This window comes from Rhododendron vialii, chromosome 5a, assembly GCF_030253575.1.
Source record: "Rhododendron vialii isolate Sample 1 chromosome 5a, ASM3025357v1".
NCBI lineage: Eukaryota > Viridiplantae > Streptophyta > Magnoliopsida > Ericales > Ericaceae > Rhododendron > Rhododendron vialii.
In genome coordinates this window covers 26,346,590-26,365,569 of record NC_080561.1, presented here as the reverse complement: position 1 = coordinate 26,365,569, position 18,980 = coordinate 26,346,590, and the positions used below count along the sequence as shown (strand labels likewise).

Below are 18,980 nucleotides of genomic sequence, written 5' to 3'. Positions count from 1 at the left end.
TTTTGTCCCTAAAAGTAGATTTCATTTTGAAAAGTTAGTGAGTAAAAGTGTAATGATGATGGGTAAGTAGGGAAAGTGGAGGAAAAAGTTGATGTGAAAGGTGTAATGATGATGTCTTTTTAATAAGTTGGAGTTACGAAGCATGACACTTAAAAAGGGACGGAGGAAGTATCATTTTTGTTACGCTACTAAGGTAGTCTTGTAAATACCAAAGCCCCATACATGGCGACCCATTAATGCATGGATTGACATAAAAAAGAAGAAGTTTAATTTCACTAATTTTTTCGGTATTCATATATTCAACAGGCACAACGCTGATGGATAATAACCAAGAAGTAAATAAGCAATTGGCAGCCAAATGATTCTGCATATTCTTGATTTTGCTAATCCCTTGTCTATGAAAGACAAAATTGTCCCCATTTTCTTTTTCAACTACTTTCCAAGTAATAGTTGTGGTCAACTTCAGAACTTCTCCATGGGAATTTATCACCTAATTATCACAAAACATTAAACAATAAAGATACGGCATGAAACACTAAAACCATGAACACATTCAATCAAAGATACTTAGATAATAAGTGTTAGGAAAATAGCAGGTGAGATCCATAGAAGGTACAATAAGTCGCTGTTTTAAAATTGTATTTGCCTAATTGACCTCCCTTCGTGTAGGTTGTGACAGTCGAATACCACTCCAAGATATAACCCATATAAATCTAACAATATGTCTCCATGTTGCATGATCGGTGAAAAAACTGAGGTGCCAAGTCTTTCTTTAATTGCCAACATGATATAAGAAAATATAAGGAGGAGAAGGGAGAGTAATTCTAGACTCTCAAGATTTTTAAAACCTTTGTGGGATGTTTTTTTTCTTTTTTAATAGAATTCCAAGTGACTCTTCACAGGAGTCATGTCTCTCGAAATACAAAGCATATGGATGAAAACTTGAAAAGACATTTCTTGAAAACTCATATTCCTGTACAAGAGAATGAAAAGACATGACGATTTATCTTTATTTGAAATAATATAAACTTTTAAAGCTTGTTTCCAAAACTCCTTCAGGTTGGAAGGACAGAGTTTTATGCAACCAACATCTAGGCTCTTTTTCGATCATGAAGCTCAAGAATTTTTTCCATTGATTTACCCAATTTTTTAATTTATCTTATTCACTTTCTTCTTCACCTACTAATCTTGTATAAATCCTCAACCAACATAATATCCAAACACAACCAAATAGATTCACTCCGATCTTCTCTCTTTACTTCTAGTGAATGGTCCAACTACTGTTGCACCATTTTCTATTGAATGGTGGCGGTGGTGTTCCAGTGGAGGTGTTAGGTTGGCTAGGCTTTATGGCTTTTTCCTTTTGCAGGTGAGGTTTTTGTTTGGGTTGCTGTTGTTAGGTTTGGGTGTCTGGGCCTAATTCACTTGTTTGGGTTGGGCACTTTTTGGGTATTTGTTGGTGGCTTACAAACTTTTGGGTGGTTTTTTTTTTTTTTTTCCGTTTTTTAAAAATGTGAGGTGAGTTGTAGTGATAGGTGAGGTACTACTATCTGTGCATGATGCTTCTTGATGTATCACTATAAGGTTTTTGATGTTTTGTATCATTTTTATTAATGATAGAGAAACCTTTTTTTCTGATTAAGAAAAAAAAGTTACACATTTTCTCCGATGGATTATAAATTTTGATCTAATTCACCTTCAAAAGTTATTTGCAAATTACCCACTTTAACACTACTCTGCTGAATGAATCAATTTTCCAAATATCTCCCAAACATCTTTTGTATTCTGATTGTCTATACCTGTAATCCGGAATCCGCACTTTAGAATCACTTACAAAAATCTACTACCTGTAGTTGGGAGAAATGCAACGGATATCCTAAACAGAGAGAACAAAAATCTAAATCCCAATCAGGGAATCAACTTGAGAATAGGTGGGAAGCCGAGGATACAGTATTACTCCTATGTCTATCAATCACCAATGAAACCTCCGAATAAACAGAAAAAAGCAAATTCAAGGATAAAGCATGCATGCATTCATCCGTAATTGAAGAACATTTTGTTGCAGATTTCAAGAAAATATAACGTACATCTACAGTACTATACTGATTTTCTACTTACAGATGACCAAGGAGACAAGGTACTATGTTTTTGGCTCTCAGATAACCGTTATACAAACATCCAACACCGATCAACTTGTGTAATTCATCTGACAGCAGTACAATGAATATTGTACAGAGAAACATGGGGGAAAAAATCAAAATTTAATGTCACATTTTCTACCAGTAAATTTAGTATTGGAAATCTACATTTCACTATGGTCAAGTACCACCTATATAGGTACAGAAGGCTTTTAAAAAAGAATATGAGACTTTGCAGCGCCTCGTGAGCATTTGTTCCGGCCAGATTTGCGAAGACCACAGACACAAACCTCAAGAAGTTCATAGTCTTCATCCCAGAATAAGAGGGAAGCCATCTCTGGATTTTCCAAGAGCATTTTAGAAGTCAAAAACCCAGCAACTGACCATGTTTGGTAAAGTCGAGCTTGCTTTCCAATGAATTTTCCATTTCTTGTGTCGTAATATTCAGGCCAGTGGTCCTTCGAAAGCCTCTTTTCAGCCAAATCAAGTGCCTTCCTAGCTAGTTCAGGTCTGCCCATCTTCATGCATGCTAATGTGAACTGTAAATGATCAAAAGGAAATGAAAAGTTAATCAAGTAATTCTGAGCTAAAAGGGCTGAAGAACCTAGGGTAAAGCATGCTTGTCTTGGGCTAAGCAGGTTATCAAACATAGCAAATTAGATTTAATTAATATTCTGGTTTAGGTAACTTTATCTTGCCAAATTGGCTGGCCTGTTAACTTTGTCAAACTAGAGATATAAAACAGAGAAATGTGTTTTAACATTACTCTTTTCAACAATTTTGACAGCGGGGACGGATTAAAATAAAGATTCTGTACATTCCTGTATTTCTAACTCAAACAACAGTAAGAATTATGGTAAAAGTTCAAAATTAAAACCAAAAAAAAAAAAAAAAAAACTTTTAGATAGCACAAATGCTGTTTCTAGCAGATGGAAAAGTGCCAAGGATATACAGTATTCCACTTGATTCAAAACCAAATTAGATTGGACAAGCCAGTTGAAAGTGGATGTTATTCTTGTTTGAACTATATTTTTTTCTTTCTAAACCATGTGGAATATGGTTCAACAATACAACTACAATGATTCATGGAAAAATATTCATAGATAGTATATAGAAATAGAACTACGGTTTATTTGAGCATATAAGCGTTCTTCACTTCCATTCTTCCCCAACTTTTTATACCAAGACAAAAAGAAGAAAATACATGACATCATCTTTTTTACTTGGAAAGCCAGAAAGTTGGAATCCAGATTGGTCCTCTCTCATTTATAGCAAAATCAAGAAAACACTCTAACAACAATGGCAGCAGAAGTTCGCACATGAATTGTTTCTATCATGAGGTTGGTGTCATAGTGCCTTCCCCTAAAGGGCCAAAACAGATTGATTCTGGCTACTGTACCCAATGAGTAAAAATTGCCCATGCGTTATCAACTTATCAGGGCCCTATAAAGTCCCTATGAACACTCAATATAGAACAGATTAAATAAATGATTATCCCTAGGTACAAATAGACTTGCATCAAATCTGAAATTACCTGCCATAAAAGGGTTGGCCAAGATCCTCCATTGTGATAAGACCAAGGCCTGCAAGAGTCAATGAAATGATGCTCAATACAAAAAGAATTGAAACAAGTCCCTTTGCTATGGACACACACGCCTGCACACATATAGTGCTCAAAAAAGTTGAACAAAGAGAACTCACGTATTCTTTGGGTCACTGCCTGTGATTATATGCCACTCTTCATAGTCCAAAGCAGGGTAACATATCTTAAGAGGCATATGGCCCATAAGATCATCCCATTTGGCTTCAATCAAATTCAGAGTAGCCTCATTTTGTTTAGGAGTACCCAGAGATGAAACAATGGACCAGAGATTTCCAAGCGTGAAGAACCTAAAATCCATGTGAGCTGGCTGTAGATTGCCAATCAGATAACCGCCCTTCTCTGGAATCCAATCCACCAGCCAATGAGGGATTTGGTCAGGGTAAATATTGAACTTGTTAGTGGCATCTGTGGAATATTCCTCAGTTTTATATCTGTATATCTCATTGATCTTTTTCATGTCAACCCAATAATATTCTCTGATGTGAAATGACAATGCACTCAGTCTATTGTTTATAGCCCTCACCAAATTCTTGGATATGTCATCTACAGAGAGCATCTCTCGCGAACACCGTAAAGCTGAGTAGAATAAAGCCTGTGAAATCAAAATAGAACACAAAAAGATAAACTCAGAGAAGGTAAAACAACTATAGTTTAAAAAAGGACCGAGTACACTGGTCATATAATCCTTAGTGAATAGGGCTAATAGGAAACCATTTCAAGACTATAAATGACAAAACATACCACTACAGGTTGCTATCAATCACAGCCTATCCAATTAAATATCTACCAAACCAGACACCATGAAAAGGTTGAAAGAACTCTCAAAAAACCTTGAGAAAACCCAATATTTTGTACCACACTAACCACAATAAGATACGCAGGACAAGCTAGAACTCAAGGTGATAATGATCTATCAGATGCCTAAAGTGAAACTGACCTTTTTCAAAAGAAATTGTCACATAGAAGAGGAAAAAGCCCTATGTGCTAAGTTATATGGCGAAGTGTGAGGGCTTCGTAAACAATTTAGGCTGTTGGGATATGTCAAAAAATTGGGCATGGGTACAGGGAAACTCCTGAACAAGTACTTGTACTACAAAACTATAGTTTTATATAAGTTATTGAAACCCTACTTAAATCAAATGATATTAAGAAGAAAGGAATTTTTTATCTCTAGGCCATGTAAAAGGCTATAAAAAGGTTTCCTTTTCAACTAATGGGATATTGGGATCTTATTTTGAGGATCAAAGTGTCTACATTGGGGTACTTGGGTACCAGTTTTGAAAACATAGCCATCGTACATGGTAATGAGGAGAAAATAGAAGAGCCCATTTTAGATGTGTTGTGGAGTCAAGTCAAACAACAGCTAACCATTTCTAGTGCAAAAGGTCTGAATTGATTACAGCAGTTAATTGTAGATGTGCTCGATTTTTACATCTGATCTGCACAAGAATGTAACAGCAATACAGAGCCATGAATCTGATTACAAGGCATAAAGGGCATTCATACAATACAAAGGAAACAGCAACTCACTTGAATCTCAAGGGGGTGACCATGAATGCCCATTCGTCGGTCTATCATGCAGGAGCCATCAGTGACCAACAGCGAAGGAAACATATCAAACCCATCAGACAGACACAAGTTCAAAATCAGTTTTATGCCTGTCTGGACATCCACCCTTTCTTGTAGAGTGTAATCACCAGTGACCTTCCCATAAGCACGCAATAATATAATCCACCACAACCCTATTATAGGAGTCAAGATATCACAAAATGTTAAAATTCATTTGGCGCCTTACTCAACTGAAAAAACCTTGACTTCACAACATTTCCAAGTTAATTGGTAGCTCACTAGCTTGCGGAAAGAGAAAGATTACCAGAGTCCACCGGTGCAACACGTCCAATGGCTGACTCGCCGAAATCTGGGTCTAAGACTTCTTCATACTTATTTTCATCAAGAGGCACAGTTCTAACTTTAAAACTTGCTGGCATCAATCCTTGCCCTGGGCTGTAGCAGTCCACTGTTTTCTCCCAACTCTAATGGATAAACCGGAAAACAGTTGGAAGGGTTCACAAATATGAAACATGATGAGATGGCCATATGCCAAAAGTAGTATAAGGAATAGCATCAGATGCAACTTTCTCACTAGAAACCTTCCTATATGATGGAACATATATTGTTATACTTCATAATCTTGGAGTACCACATTTCCTCAAGGAAATGGTAAAGAATTCATGAAAACGATAGTTATCAATCAAACATCTCCCACCACCTATAATCCCGAGTATGACTATCCCCACATTTCAGTGACCTATGACAGTAAAATGTACTCAATTTAGAGTGCATGAGATTCATCGGTAACTGCATGAATATAGATCATTATTTCATCCATGAATGTACTCAATGCATGAATGCATTGACACATAACATCAAGGCAGACTTTTTAAACCAAAAGACACCATCACAATCCAATGTCCAATGAGAACCAGCACACGTAAGACAAAACTAAAAAGGCCACATGTTAAGCATACTAAAACCATCGCATAATGATGCTGCAGCATGGCACTTGAATGAGAAAGTGGAAGTAAAAATGGATTTAAAGGAAAACAATGACATTTGTTACAAAACAAATTTCTTAAGTTGGAAACAAACATTTTGAATTTTCTAATTGCTTGGGGGAGAAGAAAAGAAGATAGAGAAAATCTACGTCAGATAGTAATTTTTTGTAGAAAACAAACTAATTTCTAAGAGCACAAGTAGAGGTTACAAGAGTGTTATTATATAAGGAAATATCACAGTCGGATTGGCAGTCGAACAAGAACTGCGAAATATCCACAAGGATAGCAAATATTGAATTCACTCAGCAAAAGGTTACCTGCAATTGTAAGGTATGGAGGAGAAAGTTCCTCACAATCTCTGCTTCCCCCTTGAGCAAGAAAGCAAGGGCAGACGGAACAAAATCACGAATGAAAACCTGATCATAGTTGAGTGGTAGCTTGTCAGCCGGGTCATTCGCCGCCACTGTCCCAACTGGGTTCCCACAATATGTCACAACCGCCTTCCGCAATATCCTCCATCCCTCCCTCTCAATATCCGACTCTTCCTTACCGGCTTTTACCACCTCAACCTCTTTCAAACCCTTCAAATTCTCATTACTTACATCCTCAACACCTTCTTCAACCCTAGATTCTTCATTTCTCCCTATGTTTTCATCTCTATCAATTCTCTCGACTACTAAAGGCTTCACATTCATGCCACCCTGAGCGTATATCCTCTCGAAATTGTTTTCATTCAATCGGGGCTCAACAGAGGTTGAATAACTCCTACAATTCAATGCAACCCTAGCAATTACATTTACACCTCTACAGGCACCATCACCATTACATGTTCTAGAGAAAACCCTGGGTTGTGCCCAACTAGAAGTTGGGGCACAAAATGGTTTCTGGGTTCTATCAACAACACGAGGAAAGCCCAAGAACAGAGGGGTGTAGCTATGAATTCTACGATTATGGTCCAAAAACTCCAAACCCAAGTTAAATTTTGATGCACCAGTGGTAATTGAATTATGGGTATTCAGAGATGGGAAGCCGAAAATAGCCGAATTGCGGTACCGGTTGATGAGGGTTCTACAGAAGGGCTTCATGTTCATCAAAGTGATTGTGTGCATAACGAAGAACTAGAATCAATCACATAGACAAATTGAATGAACGGAGAGGAATTCTGTGTAGTATGTACATACAGAAATAAATCCCAAAACAAATCGTCTTGTGAAGACTGGGCAGCGAGAAAACTGGTGTATTGGCAAGAGGTAGGAAACCGCTTGAGACGCGTCCACCTGGATATTTTCTGGAGAACGAGAAAAGTTGAATTTCATGGGGGGCGCGTATTTATTTATTTATAGAAGCCATGAAGGTGTCTTGGAAGAGAAGATTTTCAAAGGGAAAATGATTTAGGTTGTGTTTGGTTGGGAGTTTAGTTTAGTTTAGTTTAGTTTTGGTAATAGGTGGAGAGAGAAATCGAATAATGATTGAAGATAAGGGTAATGATTGGAGAGAGATAGAGAGAGATGAGAAAGTAATAATTGGAGAAATAGGGTAATGATCGAAGAAAGAAATAGGGTAATGATTGAAAAGTAAATTAAAACTAAAACTAAGTTGTTAACAGAACAAAGCCTTAGATTTTCATTCTCTCTCTCTCTCTCTCTCTCTCTCTCTCTCTCTCTCTCTCTCTCTCTCTCTCTCTATTTATGAGAAGATTTTCAAAGGGAAAATGATTTTCATCCTCTATTTCTATTTATTGACTCTCCCTCTCTCTCTCTCTCTCTCTCTCTCTCTCTCTTTCTATTTATTGACTCTCCCTCTCTCTCTCTCTCTCTCTCTCTTTATTTTTTCCATGTGAATAGCAATTTAGTAATTTTACATGAATAAAGACAAAAATAAAATGTTAATAGATGAAAGAGAAGTGTTAAAATCATTTCAAATTATCTTATTTTGTTATTTTAAAAACCTCCAAATAAGTCGGCTTGGTGGTATTGATTTGGGGACTTAGAGGTTCGCTGTTTCATAAGATATTTGGTTCCCCTTGCTTGCAACTCTTGAGGCCATCTCATTGCTCACGCCCATGCACAAGTGTGCGAAAAGGAAAAAGTTGTAAAGATTAGTTCGAGGTGCACACAAACTGCCCTGAGACCACCTGCCTTACCAAATAAAAAACTCTATAGCTGGAAAAGGCATGCGAATTTTTTTATTTTCTATTGGGAGCGTAAACAATACCTGAACATAACAAAAATATACGCCCATAGCACATATGGCCACCGCACGGCCACCACACATACATATATCAGATTGAGCTGATTTTTCACGAGCCAACTCGATTTTTTTTTGAAAATTATTGAACAACTCGAATCATCCATGCGGGATCAGAAGTGAACCTGTCATGCACCGCACAAATGGTGCAGTGGACGTATCATTTCTGCTGAACTTATATACTCCGACTTCAGTACTCCTATTAATTAAAGTTTTTTGTACCCAAAAAAGTAATAATTAAAGTTTCAATCTCTTTCCTACTCTAGGAAACCCGATACAAAAAAATTGGGGAGAAAAAGTTTGTGGCATCTTATTTGAACTGCCAACGACTATCTCATGAGGAGTTGAAATTACAATGCCACTGGCCTCTAGGGTTAGTTAGGTTGGGTGATGGATTTACTTCCCATACTTGATCTTCGATTTTTTGGGTTAAGCCGCAAAGAGTATTTTCTAGTGAATTTCCTAGTTTGGCGTGGATGACCTGCTTTTGACCGGAGTGACAATTAGTTAAGGTGCAAGTAAAATAGTCCGGACACCCTAACTGTCGGGAAAAAAAAAATTACAATGCCATCAAAGTTTTGTTGCTGTAGATTCAAGTAGACATTTTTTCTGTTCCAATGTGCAATTTGTAAATCAAAATATTCACTTTCATAGAAAAAAAACAGCAAATAATACACTTTATTGCGGAAACAACCTAATAAAACAACCCAAAAAGGAAAACCTTGATGTTTATATCCAGCGGGAAAAAAAAAACATGTTTACTGATAATTTTTTATTTTTATTTTTTTGATCCGCTGTTTACTGATAATTTGATATACTATCAAATAGTATGATCTCAAACACAACTTTAAATTTTCATAGTTACTGTTGATGGGTTTCTCTATTTCTACACAAGGTTTTGAAGCAAATAAATTGCATTTGTAAAATTGAGATCACCAAGATTGTGCAAGTACATTTACCAAGAGGGAAATTCTAACCACAACCAAATAAGAACAAATAATCTCGGTATATACTTAAAAAAAAAAAAATTGCACCACGAATGTAACCATATGTACAAAATTCAGTAGGGAGTGTATGAGAATGTATGCTGAACTCAATTTTTTTGCCACCCTTCAACCACCATCCCACAATGTGTTGGTAAATTCTAACCACAACCCAATAAGAGCAAATAATCTCGGTATATATGTCAAAAGATGTATTGAAGTGTAACGAAATGCATAAATTTCAGAAGTGTATGAGAATATATGGAATGACACGTTATCCGGATCCATGTACTTGCTTGTGGTCATTTACATCAAAGATCTAATTGCATGCTAAATCTCCGATGCGTGACAACTACTATTATCCGAATAACCACATTGATGATATTACAGGGCAAGAAATTCACAAGGGCCAAATAAATTGGCACAATATTTGGCAATCACCTTGTCTCTCTCACGTGATATTTCTATTCATACTACACTGAAAGCCGACTGTATTGTGGATGAGAATCGAGAAGCGATGGTCTGAGACGCAAATGCTTGGAACTGCTTTTTAGCATCTGCGGAGGAAAATCAAATTCTTGATTGATAAAAACAATGCAAAATGAAACATAAATACAGGCATGCAAATCAACGAAAAAACCATAGCATACACAAATAGAAGAACAACAAAGGTGTCATGTTCCCATGGAAACTCAGCAAAAAGCACATGCTTTTTGGGAAAAACAAAAGGAGCAACACTCAAATCTTCAATAGAAGTAGTACTCGTATCACTCATGGAAGATCAAAAGATGAACTCTTTCATAATACATTTGAATTCCCGCTATTCATTGCTAAGATATGAAACTGGCATAAAGGATCCCGAAGACATAGTGTGTTTGAAAGCAATGAGGAAATTTTCATCTTTGACCGGTGACTGGTAGTAGGGGGTAGTTCCTAACATTGCAGGGTGTTTGGGTCAATTTAATAACTTTGGTGGGGTCGCGTAATCAAAACCTATATGAACAACAGACCTTTCAACACAGTTATTGGGTCAATTGACCCCACCTCCCTTGTGAACTTGCAACTTGTTCAAGTGAGGTACACATAATGCAACTATAGGGATGAGTCGTCCCTTTTAATTTGATGGATTCTTCATATCTTCCTAGTAGGAGTTCCCAGGTTCCTGTACCAAGACTATTAACCCATAGCATAAGCTATTTGGGGAGCGCAAAATGAGACGAGGCCTCTCCAAATAATCTTAAATGGTTAAACCACCTTGACTCTGTTGTATGTAAACCGCCTTTCATTCCACCCCCTGAACAGCTAAAGCAGGGCTATTTTTCTTTCTCTCTGTCAGGAAAAAGATATGCGTCTCAGCTCATGGACCAACCCGAAAATGTAAGGGCTTTCTTTTCCGATTGCCATATGAACCTCGATTTTGATGCAGCCGGTCAACGGTTCTTTAATTCCATTTGATAGAATCATTGCAACCATAGAAGTCTAACTAGCAGAAAAGAATTGTTGGTTAGACTGGCAAACTACATGAGAAAATGAACCTTCTTTGTTTGATTTTTCAGCAAGCCTTTCTGGAAAGTAGCAAATTCCATTCAGTTCATTCAGAAAATTTGCCGGTAGCAGCTTAGTTCATCTTGGCAGCATAAAATCAGGTTTCTGGGGTAAAGTGTAGCATGGTGGGGAGCTATCACGTGGAAGTAGAACCTGGATTCATTGCAGCTAAGAAGTTGAGATTTATGAAAATGAGATGAAAGGTAGAATAAGGATTATGGATACTTGAGTTTTTTACCAATCAGAAGAATATGGTCCTTGGGCCTAGCAAGTAACGAGATAGGAAAGAAGAGGTTGGTTTGACTTTGACAGAAGAAGAATCAATAGAAGCCAAGAACAAAAAGTAGAGTTGGGCCACACTATGCCTATGGAAAAGGTTAAATGGAGACAGAAGGAGGGGTTTATGGCTAAACTTGATAGAAGTACATAGTTTTTTTTTTTGGGTAAATCAAGAAGTAGTAGGAGTAGAAGTACATAGTTATCATAAATTCGTAACTCAGATGAACCAGACAATTTCATCAAGAATCTGGTGACAGATTGGGAAGAGGCGAGAACAAAGGATTCTGCGGGTGGTTGTACAATGTGCACACCAATAGTTGTTCCGATAGCCGTGAAGCAGGGCATGACTTTCCTGAAAGATTGTAATGGGGCCAACTACGGGCCAAGGCTCAGATGTCAGGTCCAAATGAGTTCACAACGTCCTTTCTTTCAGCACGACGGCATTTTTCCTCAAGGTGGACATCCGTGTACCCTTTCATTTTTCTTACAAGTCAAGTTTCTTCAAGAAGTACTGCCTTAATCCCTGAACAATGTGGTGATGCGGAGTTGGACTTTAGACGTATTAGCATTGTGGGCTGGTGGTATAATTTTTCAAGCTCATAAATACTGATATTACCAACTCAAAAAAATAATAATAAAAAAAAATAATTATAGTGATCTGTAAGATGGACATTGGAAAAACATATGCGCAATGTAGCCAATGTTCTAAGAGTCGCTAGGTGCTAGCTGGGTGGTAGGCCACCTTCGAGCTTCGAGGCCAAGTAATTGGCAATTAATCGGCACATAGCAATTAATCGGATCTAGTCAGATAGGCCTGCCAACGATTAATTGCCGATTAATTCCAATTTTTAGAACACAGAATGTAGCTAGTAGCCTAGAACTTTTTTATCTACATTACGTAAAGAAGGAAATTTGTAATGAGGAGGAGAAAGTTAACTAGATGGGAACTATAGGGACCAGATGGGTCACCTCCAGTGCTATATTTTGGGTCTACCTCAATGTTAGCTTTTTAATGCCAAAATGGTTGGGAACAGCATTGTTAAAATTACATTCCCCAGCATAATTATGTTCGATGACTATTGCTGATTAATCTACTTAAACCGACTAAGGCCAAGTACTGGATTTCCACAATTTATCATCATAAAGTTAAATCTCTATAAAAATGTGACAATTGTACTTTGCAGTAGCATAGGAAAAACATTAGGAATTTGACTTCTTAAAGAGGTGAACTTGCACATAAGGGAGCACACAACATGCTAAACAAAAAACCAATGCAGAAAGTGTCAGAAGGTCATTAAAGTGGAAAAGTCAGAATAGAAAGTATACATACCTTTGCGACATCTAGTAAAGCCAACAATATTGGCAATGCTTAGGGTCAAGCAAACTCCTACAACGAGGAGATAATCAGCTTCAAATCTTATGAGAGAGAATACTCCAAGCACAATCCATGCACCTGCCTGCAACATGGAAGAACAACCCAAGACACTATGAACATGACTACATGAGAAAATACGTTTTCATTGCTTACAACTTCGGAACAAGGACACTGTGAAGAGAAACTCAGAACAACATTTCACCATGGTATTTAACTTACTTGTCAAAACCACCTGTACGTTATTCTGTCCATGTAAGTCTTTAAATTAATGAATGCATATTATACAAGGGATAAGGTGGGACCAAGACTGGTTAACATCTGTTGTAATATGCTAGGATCAGTACTATTTACTTACTGTCAGGTAAAGGGTCCACCAAAATAGCCAGGAATCCTTCTTGTTCATCCGAGCTAATGACTATTATAAACAAGGATAAACAATCTATTAGACACAGTTGATTGGATATTCATGGGTAAAGGCTCATGATATCTACCAAAAAACTTCTCACGGAAGATGTAATGGTATGATAACCGGAATTGATGAATACTAGGAACTGCAATAAATATGATCCACTAACCTCTTGGTCAAGGCATTCAAATTTCCACACGCTCTCACCCTCATCGTTTATTTCATTCCACCACCTCAAACCAACCAAGATTCGCCCACTTACATTCTTGACTACCCAGAAATCAAGAGCAGCAAGAAGAACAGTGGTCACAAAAATGATGACAAAGCTATTGAAAAAGAGAGCTGAAAGAATGTAGAAAGCCAACGCTGCTGCCTGCCAAATCACATGAGTGCAACATTATAATAGCAAGATGGGAGCTATGAAGGAAAACTAATAAAGGAATTAAACCATACCTTGAACACCACATGAAAGAAACATAGCTTTGGGTGGGCATAGCTTTCCCCCGTAGGCTGTGCACAAAAATAATTAAGAATGAGAATCGTGTTCAAATTATAAAGCAGTTACACCGACTTCAACATTCCATTTTAGTATTCATTTGAGGCAATGTTATTACTTCCTAAAAAATGAAAAAAAATCAGCATTGGCATTTGGCACCTACAACATTTCTAACATCATCCTTCCGTTTCCTATCTTTTCCCCTTTTTGTGTTTTAAGGGCGGGCAATTAAAGTAGTCCAATCATCAATCATCATATCAAAAGGTAACCAGCAACATCCAACTATTTGTGAAGCCATTTCTCTGTCTTTTTTTATTGTAGTAGTATGATTAGATCATTTTCATCCCTTAACCAATAAAAGATATCATAGTATGCACTATACTGTAACATTTGTTGTGCTAGTGACCTTCAATTGATATATGTAATGCTACTACTGGAATTTGAAACACTCGCAGACTGTTTAAATCAGCCCAATATTATGGAAGAAGTCCAGAACTGATAACCAGAACAAGGAAGGATCTTAGATGACTGGTACTATAAACTATGAAGAGGACATTACTCAGATGTACGTCGACAATCATACTTTACAAACACATCATATAGAACAGAAAAAGTCCATACTCAACTAGTAAAGCAATTTTGACCATTTGCATTTTTATCATGCAAATAACAGTAAAAAGGAAGAAAGAAACAACATTCGCCCATCACACACCACTAGGAATCCAAAACTGATCTTCTCCACGGCAGCGAAGACAAAGAGTACAACAAATCCGAGGCACTGCACTACACTATTAGACATCCATCTACACTCTTTGTGTTGCCATTCAAATATTCAATCCACCTCAACATGATGCAGCTCAATAATATTTCATTGAATTCCCCAAATCCAATAACATTTCATGCAAAAGGGACGCCGTTAGAGTCAGTGGCACAAGAGACAAAGAGATAGGAATTGGATCGATGACAAAGTATCTACGATATACAACCTACCTAGGTCAAGAGAAGGGCCTAGGGACCTCTTCATCGGTGCTTCTTGGGATCACCCGTCACTTGTGGATTAGGGGCCAAGTGCAGTGTACTGTCAGAGCTGGTTGGCTCCAGTGGCAGCTCCAGATGTTTTTTTGAGGGTATTCATTAAGTAACTGACATTCTACTTATGTTTAAAACTCCTATATATGATCAAAAACAATACATGCAAATAAACATCTGAAGATGAAATTTATGTACATATTGGAGATTATTTTTCCATGTACATTAGTAACAACTAACAATAAGGCTCAATAAACATGTAGTTTATCAACTAGTGTCTAAATGTGTGTGTGCCATTAGTTCAGTAAACACCATGCATTGACCTAGTGCACGTGTACATTTAGTCCAATAGTTTAAATTGCTTCATGTTTGTAGTATTATTCATAACTAAAGAACACGAATACTTGTGTAGCATATAACTACCATACTCTGTGTTGGCAGCTAGTTGTCTATCGTATTCAAGATTAATAAGGTTAAATGTTCAAAATAACTGTGCAGGGTTGTTAAGATTTATTGCAAAGGGTGTTCAAAGAATGGGCTAACGTTAATTATAAAAATATCTATCCGTATCTTATGACAATGGGGTTGTTCATTTGGATACCATTGCTTAGCGTAGAGCTGCCAATGGTTGGTAGAAATGACGGACATGTGGGATTGTCAAGGGAGGCATCACACCTCCCCTCAAAATTTTATGCAAATTGTCCAGTCTCTGCTTACAAAATCTGTCCAAGCTAAGAGCACGGACAGTATCGAATTTGCTAGCCTCAGCTTTGATGGAATATTTTCCTATTTTCTTTGCATCAAACCCTCGTATATTCTTACAGAAGATGGCATAGCCGAATTTGCTAACTCCAAAACCTTTTCAATTTCTTTAAAGTAAAGGGCATGTTTTTCTCTAACTAATCAAATAGTAAGGTAGGGCACCCTTCGGAAGGAAAAGACTTCAGAAAGTGATTCAAGTGGCTCAGCTGGCTACAGTAATGCACACAGAAAATTACTAGATGCCATACCAATCCTATCTGAAGTAAGAACTCCATATTTGACGCCATTTAAATAGGAACAAATTGTATAGTTTGGTGCTATATTTCTGGTCAACATGTGTTTATCATTCAGCGACGAAGAAGCAATTTGAGCTCCAGATCTATGACATACAAGTCATACCCTTTAGAATCAAAGACTGAAAGTACTTAGAGCATCTCCAATTCTTACCCTTTTTCCGACCCAAGCTCAAAATTCGAGTAAAAAACACCATCTCAATGGCATACCCTTTCGCCTACCCTTTTGGAGTTTTACCATTTTTTCACCCAAACGAGGGGAGACCCAATCCACAACTTTTTTTCTCAACACCTCTTTTTCACTTTGTAATTACTTACAAATGTGCCGTTTTGACCCAAATTTTGGGGGAGAAACATAAATAAAAAAAACACTAGATTGGGGTTAAAGTAAGGGTATAGCATTGGAGAAGACATACCCAAATGGAATTTTTTACCCAAATTTGGGTAAAAATAAGTGGGTCAGGGCTGGAGATTCTCAATCCCTTTCAAAACGAGACTTACCATTAAAATCAGCGACATATTAGAATATACGGACTCTAACAATCAAATTGCAACATCGCACAGCTTTGTCAAACCCTAGCCACATTCACTGGATAAAATCAAGGTAAAATCTAATGAATTTGCAGGAAATGAAGCCACACAAATGCGTGCATGATTCGTATACGTGAAGATGCATGTACACATAGTTGAGGGAGTATGGGTGGTGATTAAGCTCACCGGAATCAAATCCATTACTAGAAGGGAAGAAAATGTACTGCAGAAATCAAATTGAAAATCTCTCTTCTTTTTCTGTTATTTCAATTTGTTGGCGTTGTGGATCAGAGAACGGAAAGGGTCGAGTGACTCGGGTTAAGAGTACCCATCGTCCAAATAATAGAAGACCCCTGTTTAGAGAAGGTAATTCAGTCCGCCCGCTCCTAAACCCACCCCGATCATGACGGGGTTTTGTTGTATTTTTTGGTGTCAGATCGGGATTGGGGGAGAATCGATGAAATTCGGTTGGGTTTGGGTTGACGTTATTCTGTTCGGAAACCTCTCCGTCCAGCCCCGAAATCATTTTATGCATAAAAGAACTATTTTTATTATTGTATTTTTACCCTTAAAACTAAAATACCACATAAAATATTAACTCTCTCTTCCATTTTTCTTTTAGATAATAGATTTTGGTTAAGTTGTAGGAGTAATAGTTATTTTATAAATTTTTATTGTTTGTGTTCACTTATTTTAGAATCTAGAACATATTTTCTCAATAAATAAAAATGAGCGGGAGTGGGGCCGGGGCGGATAAACCCGATATCTAATAGGAGGGGCTGCTGGGTACACTGGTCATGATGTGAGAGGAGAGTAGATGTGAGAGAAAAATAGAGATGTGGGGGCTTCTTCAATCGTTAGAGAATGGATCTTTTCCACACCTCCGACCCCGCCCCGTTGTCATTTCTACCTTTGTTTGGCCTTGATAATTCTTTTCCGTTAATTTTTTTATTAAAATTTTGTTTGTTTACTAGTAATATTTTATGAAATTGGTCTAGACGAAAGAAATTTAAAAGATGAGAGCTTATGATTGAAACTTAAAATAAGATCGATAAAGACAAAAATAATTCAAAACATACAGACATTTGGATTATTTTGTCTAATTCAAATTTAATAATTTTTGTTATAATTTTAATCTTAAAGATTCCTCTTGTTGATGGAATCAATTATTTTTAACAAATCTAAGCATATAAAAACCAAAAAATTTGAATAAAGATAAAAAAAAAGTTATTCAAAAAGATTATTAAGCCAAAACACCCTCTAATAACTGATTAGGTGTAGGAGAACAAATTCTCTACATCCTAAGAAATAGATTGAACTAGGGCTAGCTCCGAGTTTTTGGGACTCGATGCAACCGTTTTTAGATGGGGCCTTTTAAATATAATTCATAAAGGAATAAAAAAAATTAAAAATTACTTCAAAGAGAAATCTAAAAGCATTTAATACAGCAATTACAAAAAGCTAGATGATTATTTCACTAATTTGAAAGGTATCACTCTTCTCACATTTTTAGCCACAAAAAAAGAAGTAGTAGTATTTAAGCTCTAATAATCAAGTTTTAGTGACCACATCATTTTTTAATGGATAACATGCTAATTCATTCAACCTATCTTACGACTTATAGTTGACCAAATGTAAGATTTGATAAACTTTAACTTCAAGAACATATTTCCTCAGACAATTGTAATTGATATAGTCAAGTTTATTTTATTACCAATTTGGGAAAATTTCAAAATACTCCAAACTTTGACTTCAATGTCTAATAGGCACCCAAATTTTGTTAAACTTCAATTAAACACCTAAACTACTTAAGCATTGTTCAATTAATGCCCTGTCGTCTAAATCTATTAAATTGGTAACGAAATGTGCTGAGTTGGACTAATGGCTTCGTTAATCAAATACGTGGCACCTTATTTTTGCTATGTGGCGCCACATGTACATAAGGCTATGTTTGGAACCTAAGGAAAAGAAAAGAAGAAAAAGAAAATGGGCAAAAAATGAGAGGAAAACAGGAGGGAAAAACTAGCATTCACTAAACTTGAAAATTTTCTTTTCTTTTCTCTTTCTCTTCTAATCAAACAATAGAAGAAAACTTTTTTTAACTTTCCTTTCTTTTCGTTAAATTCCAAACAGAGCCTAAAAGATTTGGAATGATCTGTACCAGGAAAAAAAAGAAAACCTCACCAGAAAAGCGCCACCACCACCCACCGCATATTTCGCATCCATCTTTCACCACCATCAAAAATAAAAAATATACAAGATTCACCCACTTGATTTGTTCGTTGATAGCAGCCTCACACTCATCGGAGTATTCGTCCTGAGCAATAGAAGCTTGAAGGAAACTAAGGGGTGTTTGGAAGCTTACTTTTTGACTTTTTAGATTATGGTCAGAATGTATTTTTGAATTGATAGGGTGTTTGGATGATATGTGCAGAATGCATTTTGTAACAGGAGTAGTGTTTGGGAGAATATGATGAAAATGAATTATGAGTTGGTTTTTTACCATGTTGCCCTTTATTATTTATGGGATATAATGTGTATAAATATTGGTATAATCAATTTTGTAAAATTTATATTTTGAATTTGTATTTTTTTTAGTTAATTGAACGTCTCCTACTATTTTTTTTTATAATTAAGAACAAATAGCGAAAACATAAATCCAAGAAATTTTCTAACGAATTGAAGTCTTCCAATACTGGACCCACATGAAGAAATTAAAGTCTTACACAAATTGAAGT

General features: G+C 36.6%; 2 protein-coding genes across 3 annotated transcripts; both read right to left on the bottom strand.

The window, feature by feature from the left end:
* Positions 1-2,044: 2,044 nt before the first annotated feature.
* Positions 2,045-7,691, bottom strand: LOC131325598 (alkaline/neutral invertase A, mitochondrial-like). The gene is made up of 6 exons (XM_058357926.1): positions 6,614-7,691; positions 5,615-5,774; positions 5,272-5,483; positions 3,840-4,333; positions 3,673-3,721; positions 2,045-2,677 (listed from the first exon to the last, which is right to left on the bottom strand). Exons 1-6 carry the CDS (start codon positions 7,403-7,405, stop codon positions 2,351-2,353), a joined length of 2,034 nt encoding a protein of 677 aa, XP_058213909.1. The 5' UTR covers positions 7,406-7,691; the 3' UTR covers positions 2,045-2,350.
* A 2,050-nt stretch (positions 7,692-9,741) lies between these two features.
* On the bottom strand, positions 9,742-16,693 carry LOC131325597 (Golgi apparatus membrane protein-like protein ECHIDNA). 2 transcript variants are annotated; one of them, XM_058357925.1, is made up of 6 exons: positions 16,429-16,693; positions 13,585-13,641; positions 13,301-13,504; positions 13,081-13,140; positions 12,681-12,807; positions 9,742-10,083 (listed from the first exon to the last, which is right to left on the bottom strand). In XM_058357925.1, the coding sequence occupies exons 1-6, from the start codon at positions 16,441-16,443 to the stop codon at positions 9,995-9,997; spliced, it is 552 nt and encodes a 183-aa protein (XP_058213908.1). In that variant the 5' UTR covers positions 16,444-16,693; the 3' UTR covers positions 9,742-9,994. The 2 variants fall into 2 exon arrangements, with proteins under 2 accessions (XP_058213908.1, XP_058213907.1); XM_058357924.1 differs by lacking the exon at positions 16,429-16,693 and adding an exon at positions 14,340-14,753.
* Between the last annotated feature and the right edge of the window lie 2,287 nt (positions 16,694-18,980).

What these genes read in the sequence shown, in the direction of transcription:
- LOC131325597 (XM_058357924.1), bottom strand. Translation starts at nt 14,426, where the DNA reads ATGTCTAATAGTGTAGTGCAGTGCCTCGGATTTGTTGTACTCTTTGTC. An exon ending in GGTGGACCCTTTACCTGACA is followed by an intron (nt 12,808 to 13,080) that starts GTAAGTAAATAG and finishes TCCATGTTGCAG; the next exon opens with GCAGGTGCATGGATTGTGCT. An exon ending in CTTTACTAGATGTCGCAAAG is followed by an intron (nt 10,084 to 12,680) that starts GTATGTATACTT and finishes TTTCCTCCGCAG; the next exon opens with ATGCTAAAAAGCAGTTCCAA.
- LOC131325598 (XM_058357926.1), bottom strand. Translation starts at nt 7,405, where the DNA reads ATGCACACAATCACTTTGATGAACATGAAGCCCTTCTGTAGAACCCTC. An exon ending in GTCACCCCCTTGAGATTCAA is followed by an intron (nt 4,334 to 5,271) that starts GTGAGTTGCTGT and finishes TTGATTTCACAG; the next exon opens with GCTTTATTCTACTCAGCTTT. An exon ending in GGCCAACCCTTTTATGGCAG is followed by an intron (nt 2,678 to 3,672) that starts GTAATTTCAGAT and finishes GATCATTTACAG; the next exon opens with TTCACATTAGCATGCATGAA.